The 18708-nt window shown below is 46.5% G+C and overlaps 1 protein-coding gene across 1 annotated transcript; it reads right to left on the bottom strand.

The window, feature by feature from the left end:
- Positions 1-14487: 14487 nt before the first annotated feature.
- NXT1 (nuclear transport factor 2 like export factor 1) lies at positions 14488-17789 on the bottom strand. Its single transcript, XM_019462360.2, has 2 exons — positions 17430-17789; positions 14488-15235 (listed from the first exon to the last, which is right to left on the bottom strand). The coding sequence occupies exon 2, from the start codon at positions 15174-15176 to the stop codon at positions 14754-14756; it is 423 nt and encodes a 140-aa protein (XP_019317905.1). The 5' UTR covers positions 15177-15235; positions 17430-17789; the 3' UTR covers positions 14488-14753.
- Between the last annotated feature and the right edge of the window lie 919 nt (positions 17790-18708).

The raw sequence follows: 18708 nt of genomic DNA, 5'->3' as shown, positions 1-18708 counted from the left end.
TCTGTGCACACACATGCTACAGTTTTCTCCTGGCAGGAGACGCCACAGTCAGGGAGACACCCTAGTCTACTTTTCCCATCCCCGGCCACTCACACAGCCAGTGCTCTGAAATGTTCCTCCAAGCCTTCCGTTTGCCCTCATTTCTTCACAAATATCCAGCACTCAGGTCTCTCGGATACCTCTCTTATATGGTGCAAATTTTCTGGTACAGTTTGTGCACTGTAAACAAATTCTAGAAATGAGGCACATTCCTCTGTGTCATCAAAGCAATCTCTCTCCTGATGTCTGAGATAGACCTTGAAGCAGCTAAGATGCTTTGTGGACCAGAAGGGCTTCCAGGGTCCCCAAGGAGCCAGGTGCTGCATCGCCACCCACTATGGGCCCAGCCTGTAGGGGCGTGCAAGATATTCAGAGGCTCCAGGCAGCAACTTCATGCCTCAAGAGCTGTTTCTTCTTCTCCATTTGGTCAGGGAAGGAGGAAAAAAGGAATAAGCAGAACCGGATCAATTGAATATAATTTTAAGGACCATCATTTAATTTTTTTTTGCTCAGGGACAGAATTACAGCATGAAAAGGACTCGCCCTTTGTGAAAACAGTGTGACGTGGTGGAAGGGCATGGAGTCAGTGAGCCTAGAAGCTGCGTGGCCTTCCTCCTGCAAACACAACCTCCCCCAAACTGGTCCCATTTCGGGTTAATTATAATGAAAATAAGAACAAAATGTGTTCCATGCTTACAGTGAGTGAGCCACCATGCCAAGCACGTTGCTGGCATTACTCATTTCTTCTCACAAAAGTACAAAGGAACAGAGAGGGTAAGGAACTTACCCAAGATCACACAGAGAGCCAACAAAGAGCCAGGATTTGAAGCTCTAGAGTGTGAGCTCTGACCAGACCATAAAGCCTCCCAGCTCAGGTAAAAATCAAAAGGGGACTGGAGAGGGTGTGATTAAATAACATCCTAAATGTCCCACATCTTTGGTTTGCATGATTCCAAAAGTGAACACTCAGAAGTGTGGTTCATGCAAGAGGTCAGGGATCTGGCCCTTCTCTGCCTGACCACATCGCTGCCATTGCACGTCTATACTCCTGGCCACCCAGGCCAGGGTTCAAGTCTGGAAATGGCCACACATCCCCTCAGCACAGGCCATTTGCGCATCCTGGTCTGATCTTCCCTCTTCCCCCATTTAGTTCCTACATATCGCTTCAGCTTCAATTCAGTTGTCTCCTCTACAGGAAAGCCAACCCCAGTGCCCTGACTGTGACAGAGCCCCGTCCCATAAGCTCACAGAATACCAGGTACCACTCAATAATCACACAAATGACAAGCATGATTTTATACTTATTTGGTGACTGTTGGCTTAAAAATCTTTCTCCCCCCCACCCACTAGACTGTGAGGTTTATGAGCACAGAATGGTGAATCCAGCAGCTAGCTCACATAAGTCCTTCCTAAATAAAGGAATGAGAGTGAATAAATCAAGGAATGGCCACTCATTATCTCTTGCACAGGGTCTGCCAGGCTGCTATGCTGTCAACTGCCTCTGGTGTAATCAGCTCCCTGGAAATTTCATAGCAGGTGTCATGCAGCTTCCTAGCCTTTCCTGTTTTCTGTAGCCTCCTCACTCTTTTGCTTGATGGTTAGTATGTCTGGTTGACAGACTTTTGACTCTCTGTGCTGTCCTGGACATGGTGATTTGGGATATGGGCATTGTCATATGCCCTGAAGAAGCCAAACTGGAGACAACTACACGATTTCAAATGACTATTTGTTGCTTCTCCTGTCTGAATTCAGGAGCCTGGAGCCTGCTTTGGATTCTCTCTCCTGACCCCTCTCTGCCCCTCCCTGGTTTGTGCGCATGTGCATTCTCTTTCTTTCAAAAATAGACATTAAAAAAAAAAAGCAACCATACAACCAGAGGTAAATCTGCACATCGTTTCAAAGTATTCACAGGCCTCCACAGGCCCATCTGTTAAAGGGAAAGAATGACCAGGGCCTCAGGCTATCTCATATCAGCAGATATTAATTTGTGACTTATTTTTTAAGTGTTTAAACATTAAGAAAATTATATGTCTAGGCCAAAGTTTCACTTTTCCTTAAGGTTAACCTCTGCTCACTTCCAAACGTCCTTGCATCCTCCCAGCTTGCACCAATGTTCATTCACACCAGACCTCATCTCTGCTGGACTCCGGGGTGGGGACAACTGACATATTCTGTCAGAACACACTAGCTGGTGGCAAAGCTGAGCTGACAGAGGGACATGGTTTCTGCACAAGGCTTCATAAAGATCTCTGAGATGTGGTTTGTTGAAAGTTTTTGGTTTGATGTGCTTGATGGCTTTGACTGGAAACAGAGCAATGGAGGTTGTTGGTTTCAATTGGCCTAAGCTCACATCACACAGGATCATGAGATTCTGCCATGCCTGCCAGAAATGGCAAGGTATTGGCCGCAGAGTCTCAGTTTTAGCAGCAACAGCGGCATGACTTCCAGGTCACTATAGGTATTAAGAAAAATTGGCAACAGTCTAAACACTAAAGGTGAAGGAGCTGGAAAAAGGTCATTTGCTTTTTAAGAAGTGTTTTTAAATTGCAGGCACTGCTCCTTCGAGAATTTGTAAATCATTTCACCGTGGTTCTGGATTGAATCCTTTTTTTTTTTTTTTAATTGTGATGAAATATATGTAATGTAAAATTCACCAGTCGAACCATTTTTAAGTGTATACTTGGGTGGCATTAAGTACATTAACAATATTCTACAACCATCACCACTGTGCATCTCCAGAACTTTTTCATCATTCCAAACAGAAACTCTGTATCCATTAACAATAACTTCCCATTCTGTCCTTTCGCCAGGCACTGGCGACAACCACTCTACTTTCTGTCTGTATGAATTTGACTCCTCTAGAGACCTCATGTACATGGAAGTATACAAACTGTGGCCTTTGGGTCTGGCTTATTTCATTTAGCATAAGTTGATCCATGTCAAAACGTGTCAAAACCTCATTATCTTTTAAGTATGAATAATATTCCATGGTATGTATATACTACTCTTGTTTATTTATCTGTTGATAGATATTTGGGTTGTTTCCATCTTTTTGCTTTTGTGAATAATGCTGCTATAAATATTGGTGTGCAAGTTCTGAGTCCCTGCTTTCAGTTCTTTCAGGTATATATTTAGAAGCAGAATTGCTGGATCATGTGGTAATTCTATGTTTCTAATTTTTCTATATCCTCACCAATGGATTGAAGCATTTTTAAGCAAGGGATTTTTACACATATATAATCTTTTCAGCATGGTGTTCTCAATAGTTTTATCAAAGCTCTCAATACTCTCCATAGTTAAAAACAATAGTTGTCAGGATAGGGCTCAGGATTGACCCCAAATATAAATGTCTCCAGGAAAAGTCTAAATGATAACTCATGATGGGAGACGAGAAACACAGTAACAAATGGCACTTGATTTTGAAAAGAGCTCAGATTCCAGGAAGAGTTAAAAATGCATATCTCCTCTCATCAGGCACATCACAGTCAGATAAATTTAATCCAGCCATTACATTTAGATAAATTTAATCCGGCTTTTAAATCAACTTTGCTTAAACACAGAATGTCAAAATGGGCATTGCACCACTTTTTACAGAACAATTTAAAATAAAACCTTGTTGTAATACTACTGCAATCTTACTTTATCACTATGAAGAATCCCATGTAAGTGTTTAAAACAGTACATGAAGTATTCAGAATGTTTCAGAAGTCTAAGTAGACACGAAACAACATATGTGGACAAGAGCAGCTAGGATCCCTGTTCTGCCCCAGTTAGTTAGCATTCACTGGTTCACCGCTGAAGCACAGATGGGTGTCATAACAGCTTTAGTGCCTGACCAAGTGAAGAAACCAGACATGATTATCATAAACTTTATATTCAATTCCCTTTAGAAATGCTACATAATCAGGTTCCCAGATGGAAATTACATCAAGCTTTTTAAAAGAACTTTGAAAATCAATAAGGAAAAAAACCCACCAACAACCTAATACAGAATTAGCAAAGAACACAAATAGGCAATTCACACACAGGAGTACAAATGGCAGAGATTTCACTGACAAATGGAATACTATAAAAACAATGACAAACCAATGTCTGGACAAATTGATCTACAGTTAAACATAACCTCTGACTCAGCACAAGTATGCATGGGAAATGCAATCTCAGGAGCAGTTAGGGGAAAAAAAAATCTATCTATGTACTATCTGTATGTTTATCCATGGAACTGTCCTCACCCTTTAGCCATCCTGAAGAAGTAAAAGGGAGTGAACAATTTTCACGTAAAGGCGTTCACTCGAGTGCACTTATATTACTAAAACTTTATAAAAAACCTACTCACCCATAAGATGACTGAATAATTTGCAATATAGCCATGCATTGGCTTATTATGTGGTCATTAAAGTAACGTTTACAATTATTTACTGGAACTAGTGGTAATCATTTTACAATGTATGCATTTATCAAATCACAGTGTACACTTTAAATACAGTTTTGTCATTTATTTTCAATAAAACCGAAAAACTTGTAATGGCTTGGAGAAATGCTCCCTATATCATAATGAGTAAAGAAGATTACACTATTCTCATAAATTATCTGATTTAAAAACAAATCTAAAGGGGCTCCTGGGAGGCTCAGTGGGTTAAGCCACCCGCTCTTGATTTTGGCTCAGGTCATAATCTCACAGTTGGTGAGGTCAAGATCCATGTGGGGCTCTGCTAACAGTGCAGAACCTGCTTGGGATTTTCTCCCTCCTTCTCTCTCTCTGCCCCTCCCCTTCTCCTGCTATATCTCTCTAAATATAAAAAACAAACATTAAAAAACAGCACAAATCTATAAAACTAGACTGTAAAGAACTATAAAGAATTACACCCCCAGCTCTACACCATAGTGAGAGGAGCGGAGACACGCCCCTGACTTCCCGCCCCGCCCACCTGGCGCCAGCCCCGCCTACCGCCCCGGGCCCAGCCATTCAACTCGTGCCGCCAGATCCGCTCTCCCGGAGCTCTCAACCGGCTCTCGGGGAGCGCCGGGGAGGGGCGGTTCAAACCCGCGGTACTCACCGCCCATTGGCTATTGGGACGCCGGCCCCGCCCCACCCCGCCGGGACCAGGTTCTCTCCTTTTCAGGGCTCCTCCGGGGGCTTGAAGCGAAGCTGGGGCGCTGGGTCACGTGGGACGCGCCGTTGTGAGTCTCTGCGGTCAGGCAGTGTTACAGTTCGCTCTGGGTGGTCGCCAGATGATGACGTTAGCCACCATCCGTGAGACCCGGGAAGTCCCGCTAAAGCATGGGCGAAAGAAGCTTAGGCGTCTGGACATTCGCTGCTGGCTAGCGAGGCCTGGGCTTGTGGTCTCCACCTCTCCCCTGCATAGCTGCCCTCAATCGCCTTATATTCCCTCTCGCTCGTGAAGCACTACGGTCAGTCAGCTGAACGGAAAAGCCCAGAGCTTCGGCGGGGCATCGGGTTTGCGGGCGGCCTACGCGCACCTGCGAGGGGAGAGCAGGCCCCTCAGGGCCGGAGGCCGCTGCGACCTGTGGTCTGGGCCCCAGCCCTGCGGGGTCTGGGCTCTCTTGGAGTACCAACGGCGCCGCCTAGTGGATGATTTTCCTAATGGTTGGGTGCCCGGGCTCCAAAATGCTACAAAGTAGTAGGTTAGGTTCCAGGAGAGCAAATTAAACATATTTACACAACTTGGGGGTCAATCAAGAGTTTGAGTTTTAACACCTGCCTTAAATTTGGGCAGGTTAGAACTTCAAATTAGTTCTCACAAGGTTAATTGGTGATTTTTAAATGTGGATTTTTTTGGCGAGATCCCAATGTATCTCAGTGAAACATCTACCTGGAGACTTCATTGCTCCAGGTGAGGCTCAGGTTGGCTGTTCTGTGGGGAGAAGTGAGGCCTCTCCTTGTGGATGCCTGCAACTTGAATGTCCTTTACTTCTGCCTGCGAAAACGTATTCCTCATTCTTAAATGAAATTTGAACTGAAAAGCAAGACACTCACACTGTAAAAAATGGAGAGTCTAAGAACATTTAACAGCAAATGCCTTGTCCCCACATTAAAACCCTAGAATCCAAGCCCTAAGGACAGCCATCGTGAAGTTTTTGCCAATCCTTCAAGAAGGTCCATGCTTACAGAGTAAGCCTATATGGAATCCCATTTTTTTAAAAAACACGAATCAATTTTCTCATCTATAAAATGAGGTTGGAAATAATGCAAAACACCTTGAAAACTTCTTGGGATACTGATTTCACTGACTGTGATTACTATTGTTAATGTTCTACAAAGAGTTTGAACTTCTCTATTATGAATCTCAAAGATTATTTCATGCCATTCATATCATGTACAGGTCTGCCACTTGTTTTCAAGGCTGCACAATAATCCATTCTGTGGGAATATTATAATTTCCTTAATCTCTTCGTGTTTTCATATTTGAGATGTTTTACTGTTAACACAAAGACTTCCATGATGAATTATCTTGTATGAAGATGTGTGTGTATACGGCCAATCGGATCTGCAAAACATGCATACAGTTGATCCTTGAACAACACAGGGGTTAGCGGCAGTGACTCCTGTGCAGTTAAAACTCCACATGCAACTTTTGACTCCCCCAAAACCTAACTACTAGTAGCCTACTGCTGACCAGATAATATAAACAGTCAATTAATACATATTTTTATGTTACATGTGTTATATACTATATGCTTAATGGGGCGCCTGGGTGGCTCAGTCGGTTGAGCGGCCGACTTCGGCTCAGGTCATGATCTCACGCAGTCCGTGAGTTCAGCCCCGCGTCGGTCTCTGTGCTGACAGCTCGGAGCCTGGAGCCTGCTTCAGATTCTGTGTCTCCCTCTCTCTGACCCTCCCCCATTCATGCTCTGTCTCTCTCGGTCTCAAAAATAAATAAACGTTAAAAAAAAATTAAAAAAAAAGAATGCATTTACTGTAATGTAAAAAATCCAATATAAGTGGGCCCATGTAGTTCAAACTCATGTTGTTCAAGGGTCACCTGTACATAGAATTGGAACTACAAAGATAAGAGAGGTGGATTTTAAATGTCACTTGACCTCAGAAGAGACTGGACTAATCAACACCCCAAACAACTGAGCAGGAATGCTCTTTTCCCTGGACTCTGGCCAACATGGAGTACAACAAAATGTTTTGGTCCATTATCACTATGATGAATGAAAAGTAATAGTGATTCATGTTGATTGGACAACTTTATTGAAAGTTGCTGAAAGGCCCATCAAGCTGTCTTGCATGTTAAAAAAGATTAATTGACTCCCAAAAGACCTGGAGGTGGTGCACGTGGGTTTTGTGGTTGGATTAGTTCCATAGTGCATCAAAGCTCTGATGCACCCAATTTCTTTTTTCCTCTGCTCTTCAAATGTTTGCTGGGCCCAGGTCCATGAACCTGTTACTTCTGGAAATGGAAGCAGGATTATTCTGACTGCCTGAGACCAATTAGGAAGTTAACCCAGAGATGAGCAGAGGTCAATCCCTTGAAAATCTGTTACAAAGGGGATTCCGGGGACATGGCCACAACATCCACTACAGTCCTCTGCAACATGCATTTTAAAAATGAGGGTGCAGTGAGTGTTTTGTCTGATCTTAAGAGGCCATCTGTATTTCTATGATATGCACGCATTAATCTTTTTCCAAGTTTTGCATTTGCTAAGCCTTTTACTGATTTGTAGAAATCATGCCTTTTACTGATTTGTAGGAATCATGGTAAAGGAATTGGTAAATGGTAAGAAATTGTTTTCATTTTTTTTAAGTTTATTTAGTTTTGAGAGAAACAGAGAGAGAAAGCACAAGCAGGGGAAGGGCAGAGACAGGGACAGAGATCCCAAGAGGGCTCCATGCTGACAGCAGAGAGCCTGATGGGGGGCTCAAACCCATGAACCTTGAATACCTGAGCCGAAGTCAGTCGCTTAACCTACTGAGCCAGTGGGGCCCAGGTGCCCCAAGAAATTAACTTTAAATTGTTAATAAAATACCATTGTCCTGTGTAGCAAATATTTACCCCGATTCACCGGCATCCTTTAGGCTCTGAGAGTGGTACCTCCTTAAATTTTGTCCCCTAGGCACCTCACTTACCCAGACCCAGCCCTGTCTAAAGGACAAAGGAACCTTCTGTAATTTTCTGTTTGCTCTTTACAAAGCAGAGATGGTACCAGAAATAGGCTGGTGGAAGGGCACTATACCAGAATAAGGAAGTGGTCCATTGGTCTGAGGGAGAAGTAGTGGGGCCCTGACAGGCAGAGGGACAGGAGCAGGGGTGGGGGCAGGAGGAGGAGGTGAAGGGAGAGTGACTTGGAACATTCTGGCAGAAGAGAAATAGTATGCGTGTGAAATGGTCAGTGAGCAAAGCTGAGGGAGTCCTGAGGAACCATGGTAACTCAGATTGGATATTCAGTGAATGTCAGGAAATCAAGAAGCTTCTGAATGTGCTCAGAGCAATAGGTACACACCAGTCCCGTTTACTCTTGTTGTTCATGATCCATGTAGCAGGCTCTGACCTAAGAAGACTTCACACACTTACCCCATCATACAAACGAAGAAACTGAGGCTTGGAGATGCTGAGCAGCAGCCCAAATGTGAGTCCAGTTCATGGGTCTGCAATGCCCATTTTTTGAACTTCATATTCCTCTGACAGATCATAGTCTCCCAGCAAGAGAAAAGGTGAGATATTACACTAAACCAGTGGTCTTCCAGCCTTAGTGAATATCGGAATTGTCATGGACAGCTTGTTTGGTCTCTGGTGGGGCCTGAGAATCTATACCCTTAGCAAGTGCCCAGGTGATGGTCCAGAGAACTACTGCTCTTGAAGTGTTCTAGAATGCATGTGGAAATAGGGATCAGTCTTTGAAGACTGTCATTCTCATGCTGCTTCCCAGGCTTACAGCTCCTGATGTCCCGAAATGGAAACACTTGTCCAGCGTCCAAGATTATGATCTCTTCTTTGTATTTCAAAAAATGCCATAAGCTAGCATGAACAGCCACCACCAAGCTTGTCAATGTTTCCTACACCAGCGTGGATGAAAAGAGGGACCAGCTGTCCCTGCTGTATGTGGAGAATGCCACACTGATGTGTGATGGAAGTCCCATCTCTAGGCAGAAGCCCTGGGCGAGTTACTCAGCTCTCTGCTCTTCTGCCTATTCTGTGTCAACACAGTCCACCACCAGCCCAGGAAGCACCTAGAAATGGATGGCCAGATGAGCATCCTTGTTGTGACCTATGGGATAATGAAGTTTGAGGGCTGCCCACAATGCAACTCCCACCAGACCTTCATCTCAAAAGCACTCCCCTGGCCACCACATGCAGATAGGTCTCACAGCCGTTGCTCCAGGTGGAGAGGGACTTGAGAACACCCTCCACATGGTCTCTAAAGTGGAGGCCCCACTTTCCTGGTGGTGGACAGGGCTGCTGCAGCTCTGTGGTGTCTGAAGTTCAGACCTTGAGTGTTAGCTGCCTATCTGCTGAGTAATTTGCAGTTTGCTAGGATTCCCTTTTAAAAAGCTATTTTTCCCCTTGCCCTATAAAAGGACCTAGTCCTGAAATCCTGAAAAATAAAGATGCAATGGAAATGTTGCCAATTTTGTGTGGTTGGCATTGGAGAGGGTGGGTTGGAGGAGTGCTTGGGGGAAGTAAGACACCTATGGCAAAATGGGAGGGGCCCCGTGGCCTTGGCCAGGCCCCACACACAGTTCAGACACATGCACACACATGCACACATGTGCACAGCATTCCTTAGTGAAAAAGCTCATCTTCAGGCTAGAGCAGAAGATTCAGGCAAATACCTTTGCCTTTCCACTCCCACGTGACCCTGGCAGGAGAAAGAATATTCTGGGAATTGTGCTAGTCAGTGAAAATAAGCCAACTGGCCACCTGACTCACCTCCCTCTCCCACCTAGCAGGTGACAACTAAACAGTGCCTGCAGAGCACAGGCAGGGAGCGGGGCCTTCACTTTACCTGAGGGTGGCTCAGCCAGGGGACGTCTTCCTGTCTGCATTGACTTTAGGTCACATCTACCTTTCCATTTATTGGTTTTCCCCAGAACAGTTTCAAGCCCATTTTAAGGAGAAAGCAGATTAAGTTTCCCGATGTTCTTGAGAAGTCAAGGAACAAGGTCTTTCCAGCTTTGCCTCAATGGAGCCTTGATGGGCAGGAGAAATTCCCTCCTTAGGACATGGAGGGTTTCTGCATTTTCTGTCCTCTGCCCTACGAGGACTGTAGAAACCTGTGGGGTTCTGAGACATATGCCAGCTAAGGAGCTCCCTATCCCCTCTGGAGACTCAGGCCACAGTGGTGGTAACACTGTTTCCTCATCTCTGGGTTTCCCAGCTATCTGGGAATGTCTTGAGACCAGCCATTCTGCTTTCCCTATGCCATCCAACACAGCAGGAACCAACCGCATGTGGCTATTCAGATTTAAAGTAATTAAAGTGAAATAGAAACGCAGCTCCTCAGCCACATGAGTATGAGTATGAGTATAAAGTGCTCAGGAGTTGCAGGTGGCTGGTGGGACATGTCTGCCTACAAGGGCTCCTCTGCAAAGACTGATGCCCTCCTGTTCTCAGCACTGCGGGCCACAGACCCTACCACTCCCCTCCTCCCCCATTTCCAGAGACCACAAAGCAGTGGGGTTTACTGAACTGCAGCATAAATTGGGCTGAGAGCAGGGTAACCAACTAGTGTTTGCAGGATTTTATTTATTGTAGCACTGAAAGCCCACATCCAGGAACCCCCTCGGTCCTGGGCAAACTGGGATGGTCAGTCTACCAGACTGAGACCCACAGAGCAAATAATGTCTGATGGGGCTGTTCCTGGGATGGGGCCAGAGGGCAGCTCATGCTGCCACACATGGTTCCTTCAGTGGAGACACTTTCACCAGCACCCTAATGACACCTTATGCTCACTTCTAGATGAAACAGTCCTGCATTCACCTTAATTCTACTTCCCTCCCCAAAGCCTCAAGCATGAGTAGAAGGCTCTGTGCATTGCCCCTTCCCTCAGCCGGGTCAACCACCATCTTGGAGGAGGCAGAGGCGCCCCTCTGACCTCCTGAACCCACCACTGTCACCTCTGAGTTTCTCAACCCTGAGCTTTTGGAGGTGAATGTTCTTGTAGGGGGAGTTTGCTTTCTCTGAACTAGTGATTTTTTCCTCTCCTGTGAGTGGGTTTTGAGGGCTTTCACATCGCTGAGGTGTTCTGCCCTTGGAGAACAGACCTCTTTTTCTGGGGGGCTCTTGCTCCCCTAGGAACTCAGGAACCCTGACGACCATCTCCACATTCCTGTTGGCCCTTCCAATCACCCAGTTCTGGAGATGCCCTACAGGCTGGGCTCCCTGCTCAGTCCCGTGTCAGCCTGGGAAACTGACTCGGGCTTCCTCCTGAGTACAGGCTCACCTCAGTGCAGCAGTCACTGCCCATCCTCCTACCCTGTCCCCTCAGTCTCACTGGCTGTCCATCTAGTTCCCATGGTTCAGACCCCTTTGCTCCATGTCAGAGGGAAGGGAGACCATTCCTAACATGGCAGCAGTGTCCTCCCTAACCCAGGTATCCCAGATCGGGGCCACAGCCTGGGCTCTAGGTCCTTTCAGGCTGCATTCAGTGGGGACTTGTAGACCCCAGACCATCTATGTCAAGCTAGGCAGACCCCGTTGAAGCTCCTTTTCTCTGGGCTAGGGGTAAGGGAGGTGGCACCTCACCACACTTCCCTGTTGAGGGGCCTTGGAGCTGTGGGGGGCAGCTTTCTCTCAGGAAATCTCTCCCCCAAAACATTCAGCTCTCCCACTCTCTTCACCCTCTCTCTCCTAACTTATGAAGCAATCAACACTCGCACCCTGATGGCCCCATTTGGCAGACATGGGGGCCTGAGGTCTCCTGGCTGTTGCCAGTCTGATTGGATGGGAGGTGGTAGCTCCTGCCATCACTTAGGTGGTTGATATACAATGGGGAGGGGATGGAAATTGTTAGTTTATTCATCTTCCTTCATCCCTCCATCTCTTCCTTCCTTTCTCCCTCCCTCTCTTCCACCCTTCCATATATATTTTTGTGATTTGCCTGTTCTTTCTTGTGCTATTTTTTCTCTTATTTTTTTTTCCTTACTGATTTAAGGGTTCTTTAGATAATAAGGAAATACTATGCCTTTCCTTTGTTGTACATACTTTTCTCTAGTTTGTTACTGATGAATACGTTTGACTGCATGTAAAATGGCGCCCAAACAACAGTGGCTTCAAGAAGATGGAAGTGTATTTCTTGTTTCCCCTGAGAAACCAAAGGTGGTCATCCAAGGCTGATGAGGGGCTTCATAAGATTGACAGGCACCCCAGGGCCTGCTTTCCATTCCTCCACCCCTTGCATGTGGCCAAATAAGCCTCATGGCCCAATAGTTTTTAGAGTATCAATTCTTACACCTGCTTTCCAAATGGCAGGGTAAAGGAAGGTTTGGTGGGAGAAAAGAAAGATTGGCTGCCCCAATCTTTCAAGGAGATTTCTCTGATGTGTCTTCCTCATATCTCTCACTGACCCCATCGGGTCTCAGGGCACACTATGAGGTCTAGGGAAGGCTGGTCTTTCATTTGAGTGCCTTCCTCAACTGAATCCACTTTCTATTGTTCCTGAAAGAAGGGAAAATGGATATTCGGAGGCCACTAAGAGGTCTGTCCTAGTGCCCTTCAGAATGCCATCTTTACTTTTAATTTCCCAAACCTGTTGTCCCACAGGAACACCCACAGCTGCTGTCTTGAAGCTTTTCCGGCCAACATGATTCTCAGACTCCAGAGATTTCACATCAAGCTCTCTGATGGCCTGATGGGACTCACACCCTCTATCCAGGGCTGAGGTGAAGCAGGTGGCATCCTACCTCACCCCTTAAGGACAAGGGCTTTCAGATTTGAAGCCCATCTCCACATCAGTCTCTGCACTAATCCTCCTAGCCCATTCTACTCTCCTCCCTATGGAACAGAGCTTGAGTCCAAAAACCCCACACTGGAACCTCGTGGTTTGGGACCTTACTTCCAACCTCACGTGTATTTTACCCCGTCTCAGCTGAACTGTTGTCTGCATGGCTTGCTATGCCATGCAGCTATAGGACTGATTTGACCACTCGTTATATGTGGTTTTGAAACTGACTTTTTTTTTTTTTTTTTACTATTTTGATGTCTTGCCTCCTGATTAGACTGTGAATTCCTGAGGGCACCTGGGTCTACTTTGGTTCCCCAGGGTACCACAGCAGAGCCATTCCCATATAACACACTGTCTGCCCCTATTGCAAATCTTTGTCCTCATTTGGGATTAGGTTTCCCTGGTGGTCTAGTGGTTAGGATTCTGCGCTCTCCTTTGAGATTAGGTTTTGCTGTGGTAGCTGAAACCCACCCCAAACGAATAAGGTCTTCTAGATAAAATTTCTCATTTAAAAAGAAGAATTAGTGTAGGTAAATTAGGGCCATTTGAATGGTCCCACATACCATCAAGGATTCAGGCTCCTTCCAGTTTAACACAATCCTATCTCTAGGGTAAAGCTGTCTCCATGGCTCAGAATGAGCCAGAGCCAGTGGTCAGGCCACCTTAACTGCGTTCCAGGAAATGCGAGGAGGAAGGAAGGGTCTATGAAGGCAAACTCCTCCCACAAGCCCCCTCTGCTTTCCCATCACTAGCCAGAACTTAAGTGATACATCAAACCCTCTTTTTGGTGGTTACTTTGTCCTTCTCATTGTCAGGCTTCAGAAACTACAGAAGGGGAAGGGTGTGGGGAGGAAACTGCCATCTGTGCCACCACACACATCAGTATTCTCCTTCTCAAAAGTTCCCATTCCAATATTCTAGCCCACAAACCTCTCCCAAAACTAGCACACTCTTGTCAAAGAAAATTTAACTGGGAAGCTACATGGCCATGAGATCTCCTTTATTAGTCACAGGATGATGGAACCTTCTAGTTCTCTATTCTTTTTTTACATTGGGAAAATGCAATTAGAGTTGACCTTCAGGGTCAATAAAACTAGCTTCTAATACTGATGCCTATTCCCCCCACCTCAGTATGTCTCCCTCTTAAAAGCAGTTCACCCCTCTTTATAAGAGTAGTTAATACAGCTGCTTCATTTATAAGTAGTTATTAACTAACTCCTTAGTATTTCACCTGTTGGTATTCATTCAACTCAGCTCAGGTTCTGAGGTAGGACCCAGCCATCTGTTAGGCAATTCTGATGTACTCTAAAAGTGAACTACAGGTTAAAACACCCAGGTACTTGGGAATAAAACACCATTCCCAGCCTACCCTGAGATCTGGGTAGAGCCCCAACTCCAGCACACCTGAGCCAGGTAAGTGCTCTGTCCTGGACCTCACACCTTTGCAGGTACTTTGTACTAAGCTTCCTGCCTCTAATCCTCTTTTGATTCCTCCTGCCTCAAAATCTGGACAAACACATTGAGCAAGGGAAAAGAGGCAACATTTGTATTGTTTTATTTGTCAGAATTTCCAGAACCAGGATATCTACTGAACACGTAGAAAAATAGAAAAGTTTACTACTTTGAAAAGGCATCTATGACAAACAAGAATATGCTCAGAAAGGGGCTCATGGGACTCCAGAAAATGCAAAGTTAAGATGGGGTGGTGTGGCCTGGAGTAACAGAAAGGAACTTGTGTCTCCACATTTTGAGATCTATGTTTCCCTACAGAGCTGGGACTGAAACAGAGACCTTTCTTGCCTCCACTAGCTGGCCCAGTCCTGGAACCGGAAGCAGTCACTTGCTATTTTCCACACTGTGTTGCTGGGTGAGGCCTGGGCGGTCAGGATGAAGTTCTGGTTAAAGTCCCGTTGCTTGTTGCCCTCAAACTTCACTGTCCCACAGATCACAACGAGGACTGTAGTCTGGCTCGGGGTGGCTTCATCGTGGACAGGCTGGCAGTCTACCACGTTGATTTGGAACTCACTAGAAGGTAACATTTCAAAAAACTCACTCAAGGACTCTTGTCCTGAAACAGCATTTCCATTCCACACCAGGGTGGCTGTGCCCATGTACAGGCGGGACAACAAGCGCCGCCGCTTATCCATGGTGGTATAGTACACGTTGACGAACTCCTCAGCAGCTCTGCACGCCTGATCCACGTAGGTCTTGAAGTCCACCGATGCCATCTCCGGCCCTGCTGAAGGAAGCCTCTGCTCAGGTGCTCCTGCGCCCGAGGGAGCCGGGGCTGTGGGGCAGGAAGGTTGAAGAGAACCCATGTGAATGCCCAAGTTCATTTTGCCCCAACAATGGAACAATTCTCCTTTTCTATTACAATTCTTCCTTTTCAATTACATACCATAGAGAAACGACTCCAGGCTCAAATTTTACCAACATCTAATTTTACTAAACCTCAGTTTGCTCATTTTAAAATGAAAGTTGTAACATGAGAATCAAATAAGATGTTGTATACCGAGTGCTTAAAAAGCCTGACACTTACATGATCAAAACATCGTAGCTATTACTGTGAATTTTAAAAATCTCATTTTATAAAAGGTAGTACATTTGACTATGGAAGGTCACTTTTTCCTGGAAGTGTGGACCAGGTGTGACTGCCCGTAGGGCAGTGGAGAAGCAGCAGATCCTGGATAAAGATAGTGGAAGGAAACAGTGGCCCAATAAAGATCAATCAGATGGCATATGCTCCTCAGCTGGGGACAGTCTGAGAACGCCTATCATGAACTCACCCAACAGATACTGGGAGAGTAAAAAGAAGGCAATTTTCTTAAGAGAATAAGAGAACAAATGTCACTAGGACAGTACCAAAATGGTGGTCACGACGCTCATGACAAGCAAACCAGTAGCTGAATGGGAATGAGAAGAGAAGACACCTGGCTTCTGTGAACACTAATACCTACCAGGCAAGTCCTGTGAGCCACAATGGAAAGACAGGTTAGAATCAAGCAAGTTCTATGGGATGGAGGGTGGGGGATGGTGGCATCAAAAAAGAATCTCAACTGTAGCTGAAATGTCACAGTTCTTAAAAAAAAATGCAAAAGCATAAAGAAATATTATTTGCTTGTCTCAGAGTATGGTACAACTGTCACAGTTCCCTGTTCCTTTTTGTGTCATTAAAAGATTTCACTAGAAAAAATTAATGAGAGAACATTACTAAAATAATGGATATGTTTGGATATACAAACTTAAAACATTTTTTTATTTCAAAAATCTTTTTTAAAAATATCAGGTTATGAAAAATAGATACAAGATTTCACATAGAGTTGGGAAAGAGTCCCTTACTTTTAGGGCTGAGAAAGGTGGAGGCCTCTGTGTCAAGAACTGTGAAAAGCAGTCAAGGAGCTTGGTCCTGGAGACCAGCAAGGACAGGACCAGGCACAGTTAGAGCTCTTCCCACTCCCTCCACCAGCTTAAAGTCAAGCCTCAACAGACAGGCCCCAGCTGGGAATCTGCTGTGCACTTTATTTACATGCATCATCTCATTTACTGCTCACCACGAAACGATGAAAGAATCTCACAAATGAGAAGGGAGAAACCCAGGGGATGGATTAAGGTCCTGACAGTAAGTACACTCTGATTTATCATTTATAAGAACGCGTGTGGCCTCTGAAAATGTTGTCAAAGCTATGCTGTCCTTTTACTTGCTTATTCTGTAAGTCCTCTGCTTAGGAAATCAAGGCTCTAAAAGCACAATTCCAGTCCTGCTGGTTTGAAACCGTCCTTTCACAGGCTTCACTTTCTATCTTGCTGGAATTCCCAACCTCCTGACATCCGTAGTATTCCTCACCCTGACGTGCTCCAGACCCTCCACCATTTCAACTCATTCTCAATTCTCAAAGACGTCCCCTCCTCCACCCTTGCTCAGTTCTGCCAAAGCCACTTTCCAAACACAGCTTAGCAACCTGTCCCGACCCCATACCAGTAGGATAACCACCTCCCTTTCTCATGATTCTGCTACCTACAGAGCTGGCGCCTTGCCCTTTTCTCTCAGATCAGGGAAAAGAATCTTGAAAAGTCAGATAAGAGGCTGTGAAGATGCCGCCTTCTCTCGGAGGCCACACCGTCAAGTTCTTTGGCGCTGGACCAGAGAGGATGCAACAGGCCTTATTTCTGGCGGTGAGTCGCTTTTCATCAAACACATAAGGCCCGCCCACGCTAACCATCTCTGGCCCGAGACCTGCTCCAGTGCACGCACTGGTCACCGCAAAGCGGATTCACTGCCCAGCACTTCGCACCGGCAAACACCTGAAGCAGCACAGCAGCTACACTACCAGGGAAAGAACAAAACCTGGCTGCTTCCTGACAATGGGGGGGGGGGGGGGGGGGGAGGGCGTGGGGAATGCACGTGGCAGAGATCTCGGGAGACCCTGGGAGCCTTGGGGTCTTCAGATTGCCAAGCGCGGGGAACCGTGAGGGACACCTACTTGCGTAGCTGGTGACGTCCGGGGTCGACGGAGAGCGGTGTCCCCGGTAGGCCGGGGTTGGCGACCTCGGTCAAGTGAGCGGCCCGAATCTGCGCGGGCGTCCCTGGTCAGCGGGGCGGGGACCTCGGCCAGCGCGGGCGTCCCCCACTCAGCGTGGGCGGCGGCGCCCCAATCGGGCGCACCCGTTCGGCCCCCAGTTCCACTGAGGGCCGACCCCTGAAGGTCGCAGAGCAGGGCTGTCGCTGCTCCGCACTCCTCCGCCGCTCGCCTCAGGAAGAGCCGGAAGAGCCGCTCTTCTCCCACCCTTCCTCCTGGATCCGCCTAGGTCGCCGGGTTCCCGAAACCCGAGGAATCTTCACCGCCGACCACGGGTTCCCGCGCGCGGCCCGCGGTGTGCTGCGCAGACTCCAGCTCCCACGGCTCCGCCCGCTCCCGCCTCCCCGTGACGGGCAGCCATGTCAGCCAATGGTACTTAAGGCAGGGAGACTAGCTCCGCCTTGGTGTGGCTCAAAGAAGGTGTTGGCTTCCGGGAGAAGCTCGTTTTTTCTAGACTCCCGCAGAAAATCCGCGCTCGAGTTTTCATTGGTCCAACTAGTCACAGAAACCGGTCCAACTGGTTAGGTGGGATTGTTGATTGGATAAAATGTCCCAGGTCCCGCCTCCGGAGCTAGAGGTGGTTAAGGTCTCTCTCCGCAGCTTGGAGGCCGCATGACAAGAGACGCGGAAAATGTGTGAGGCGCGCTTAGTTCCTTGCCCTACGACTTCCATTCACCTGCAGTTGGGGTAATTCTAGTCAAAATTCTAGTTAAAAGACGACTTGATGCAATCGCGGGAAATCACCACCAGCAGCCGACTGTGACCCAACTAAGGCTTTAAAACAGGCATAGCAAGTGCGGCACCAGGATGTCCTGGGGTGGCACAGAACTATTAATTCTACTGAGCTAGTGAAGCCCGCAAAGCCCCTGTTGAACTCTGCCTGATGAAGTGTGTCAGCTGGTTACTCTCCTTTATAGTTTAAGCACCTAAGGGCTCTAGGAGTCCTAATGACACAGGAAAACCCACTTTAGTTAAGTGGGAAATTCAACTAAATGCGTGTGAAGATTCAAGCGGAGAGTGGGAAGAAAGTCTTAGTCTGGGAAGTAACAAAAGTGTGCCAGAAAGGGAAACGAAGGCAATTTCCTCTCATGTCCTGGTAATTGAGAAGCTCCAAGGAAAACTGCCTGATTCCAGCTATGGCCTATAGACCGGTTGGTATTATGTTCCTGTTCTCCAGCCCTGG

This window comes from Panthera pardus, unplaced genomic scaffold (genome assembly GCF_024362965.1).
Source record: "Panthera pardus isolate Hobbes unplaced genomic scaffold, ASM2436296v1 HiC_scaffold_25, whole genome shotgun sequence".
Classification (NCBI taxonomy): Eukaryota; Metazoa; Chordata; class Mammalia; order Carnivora; family Felidae; genus Panthera; species Panthera pardus.
Note: the sequence above shows the minus strand (reverse complement) of the source record. Positions and strands in the feature narration are given on the sequence as shown.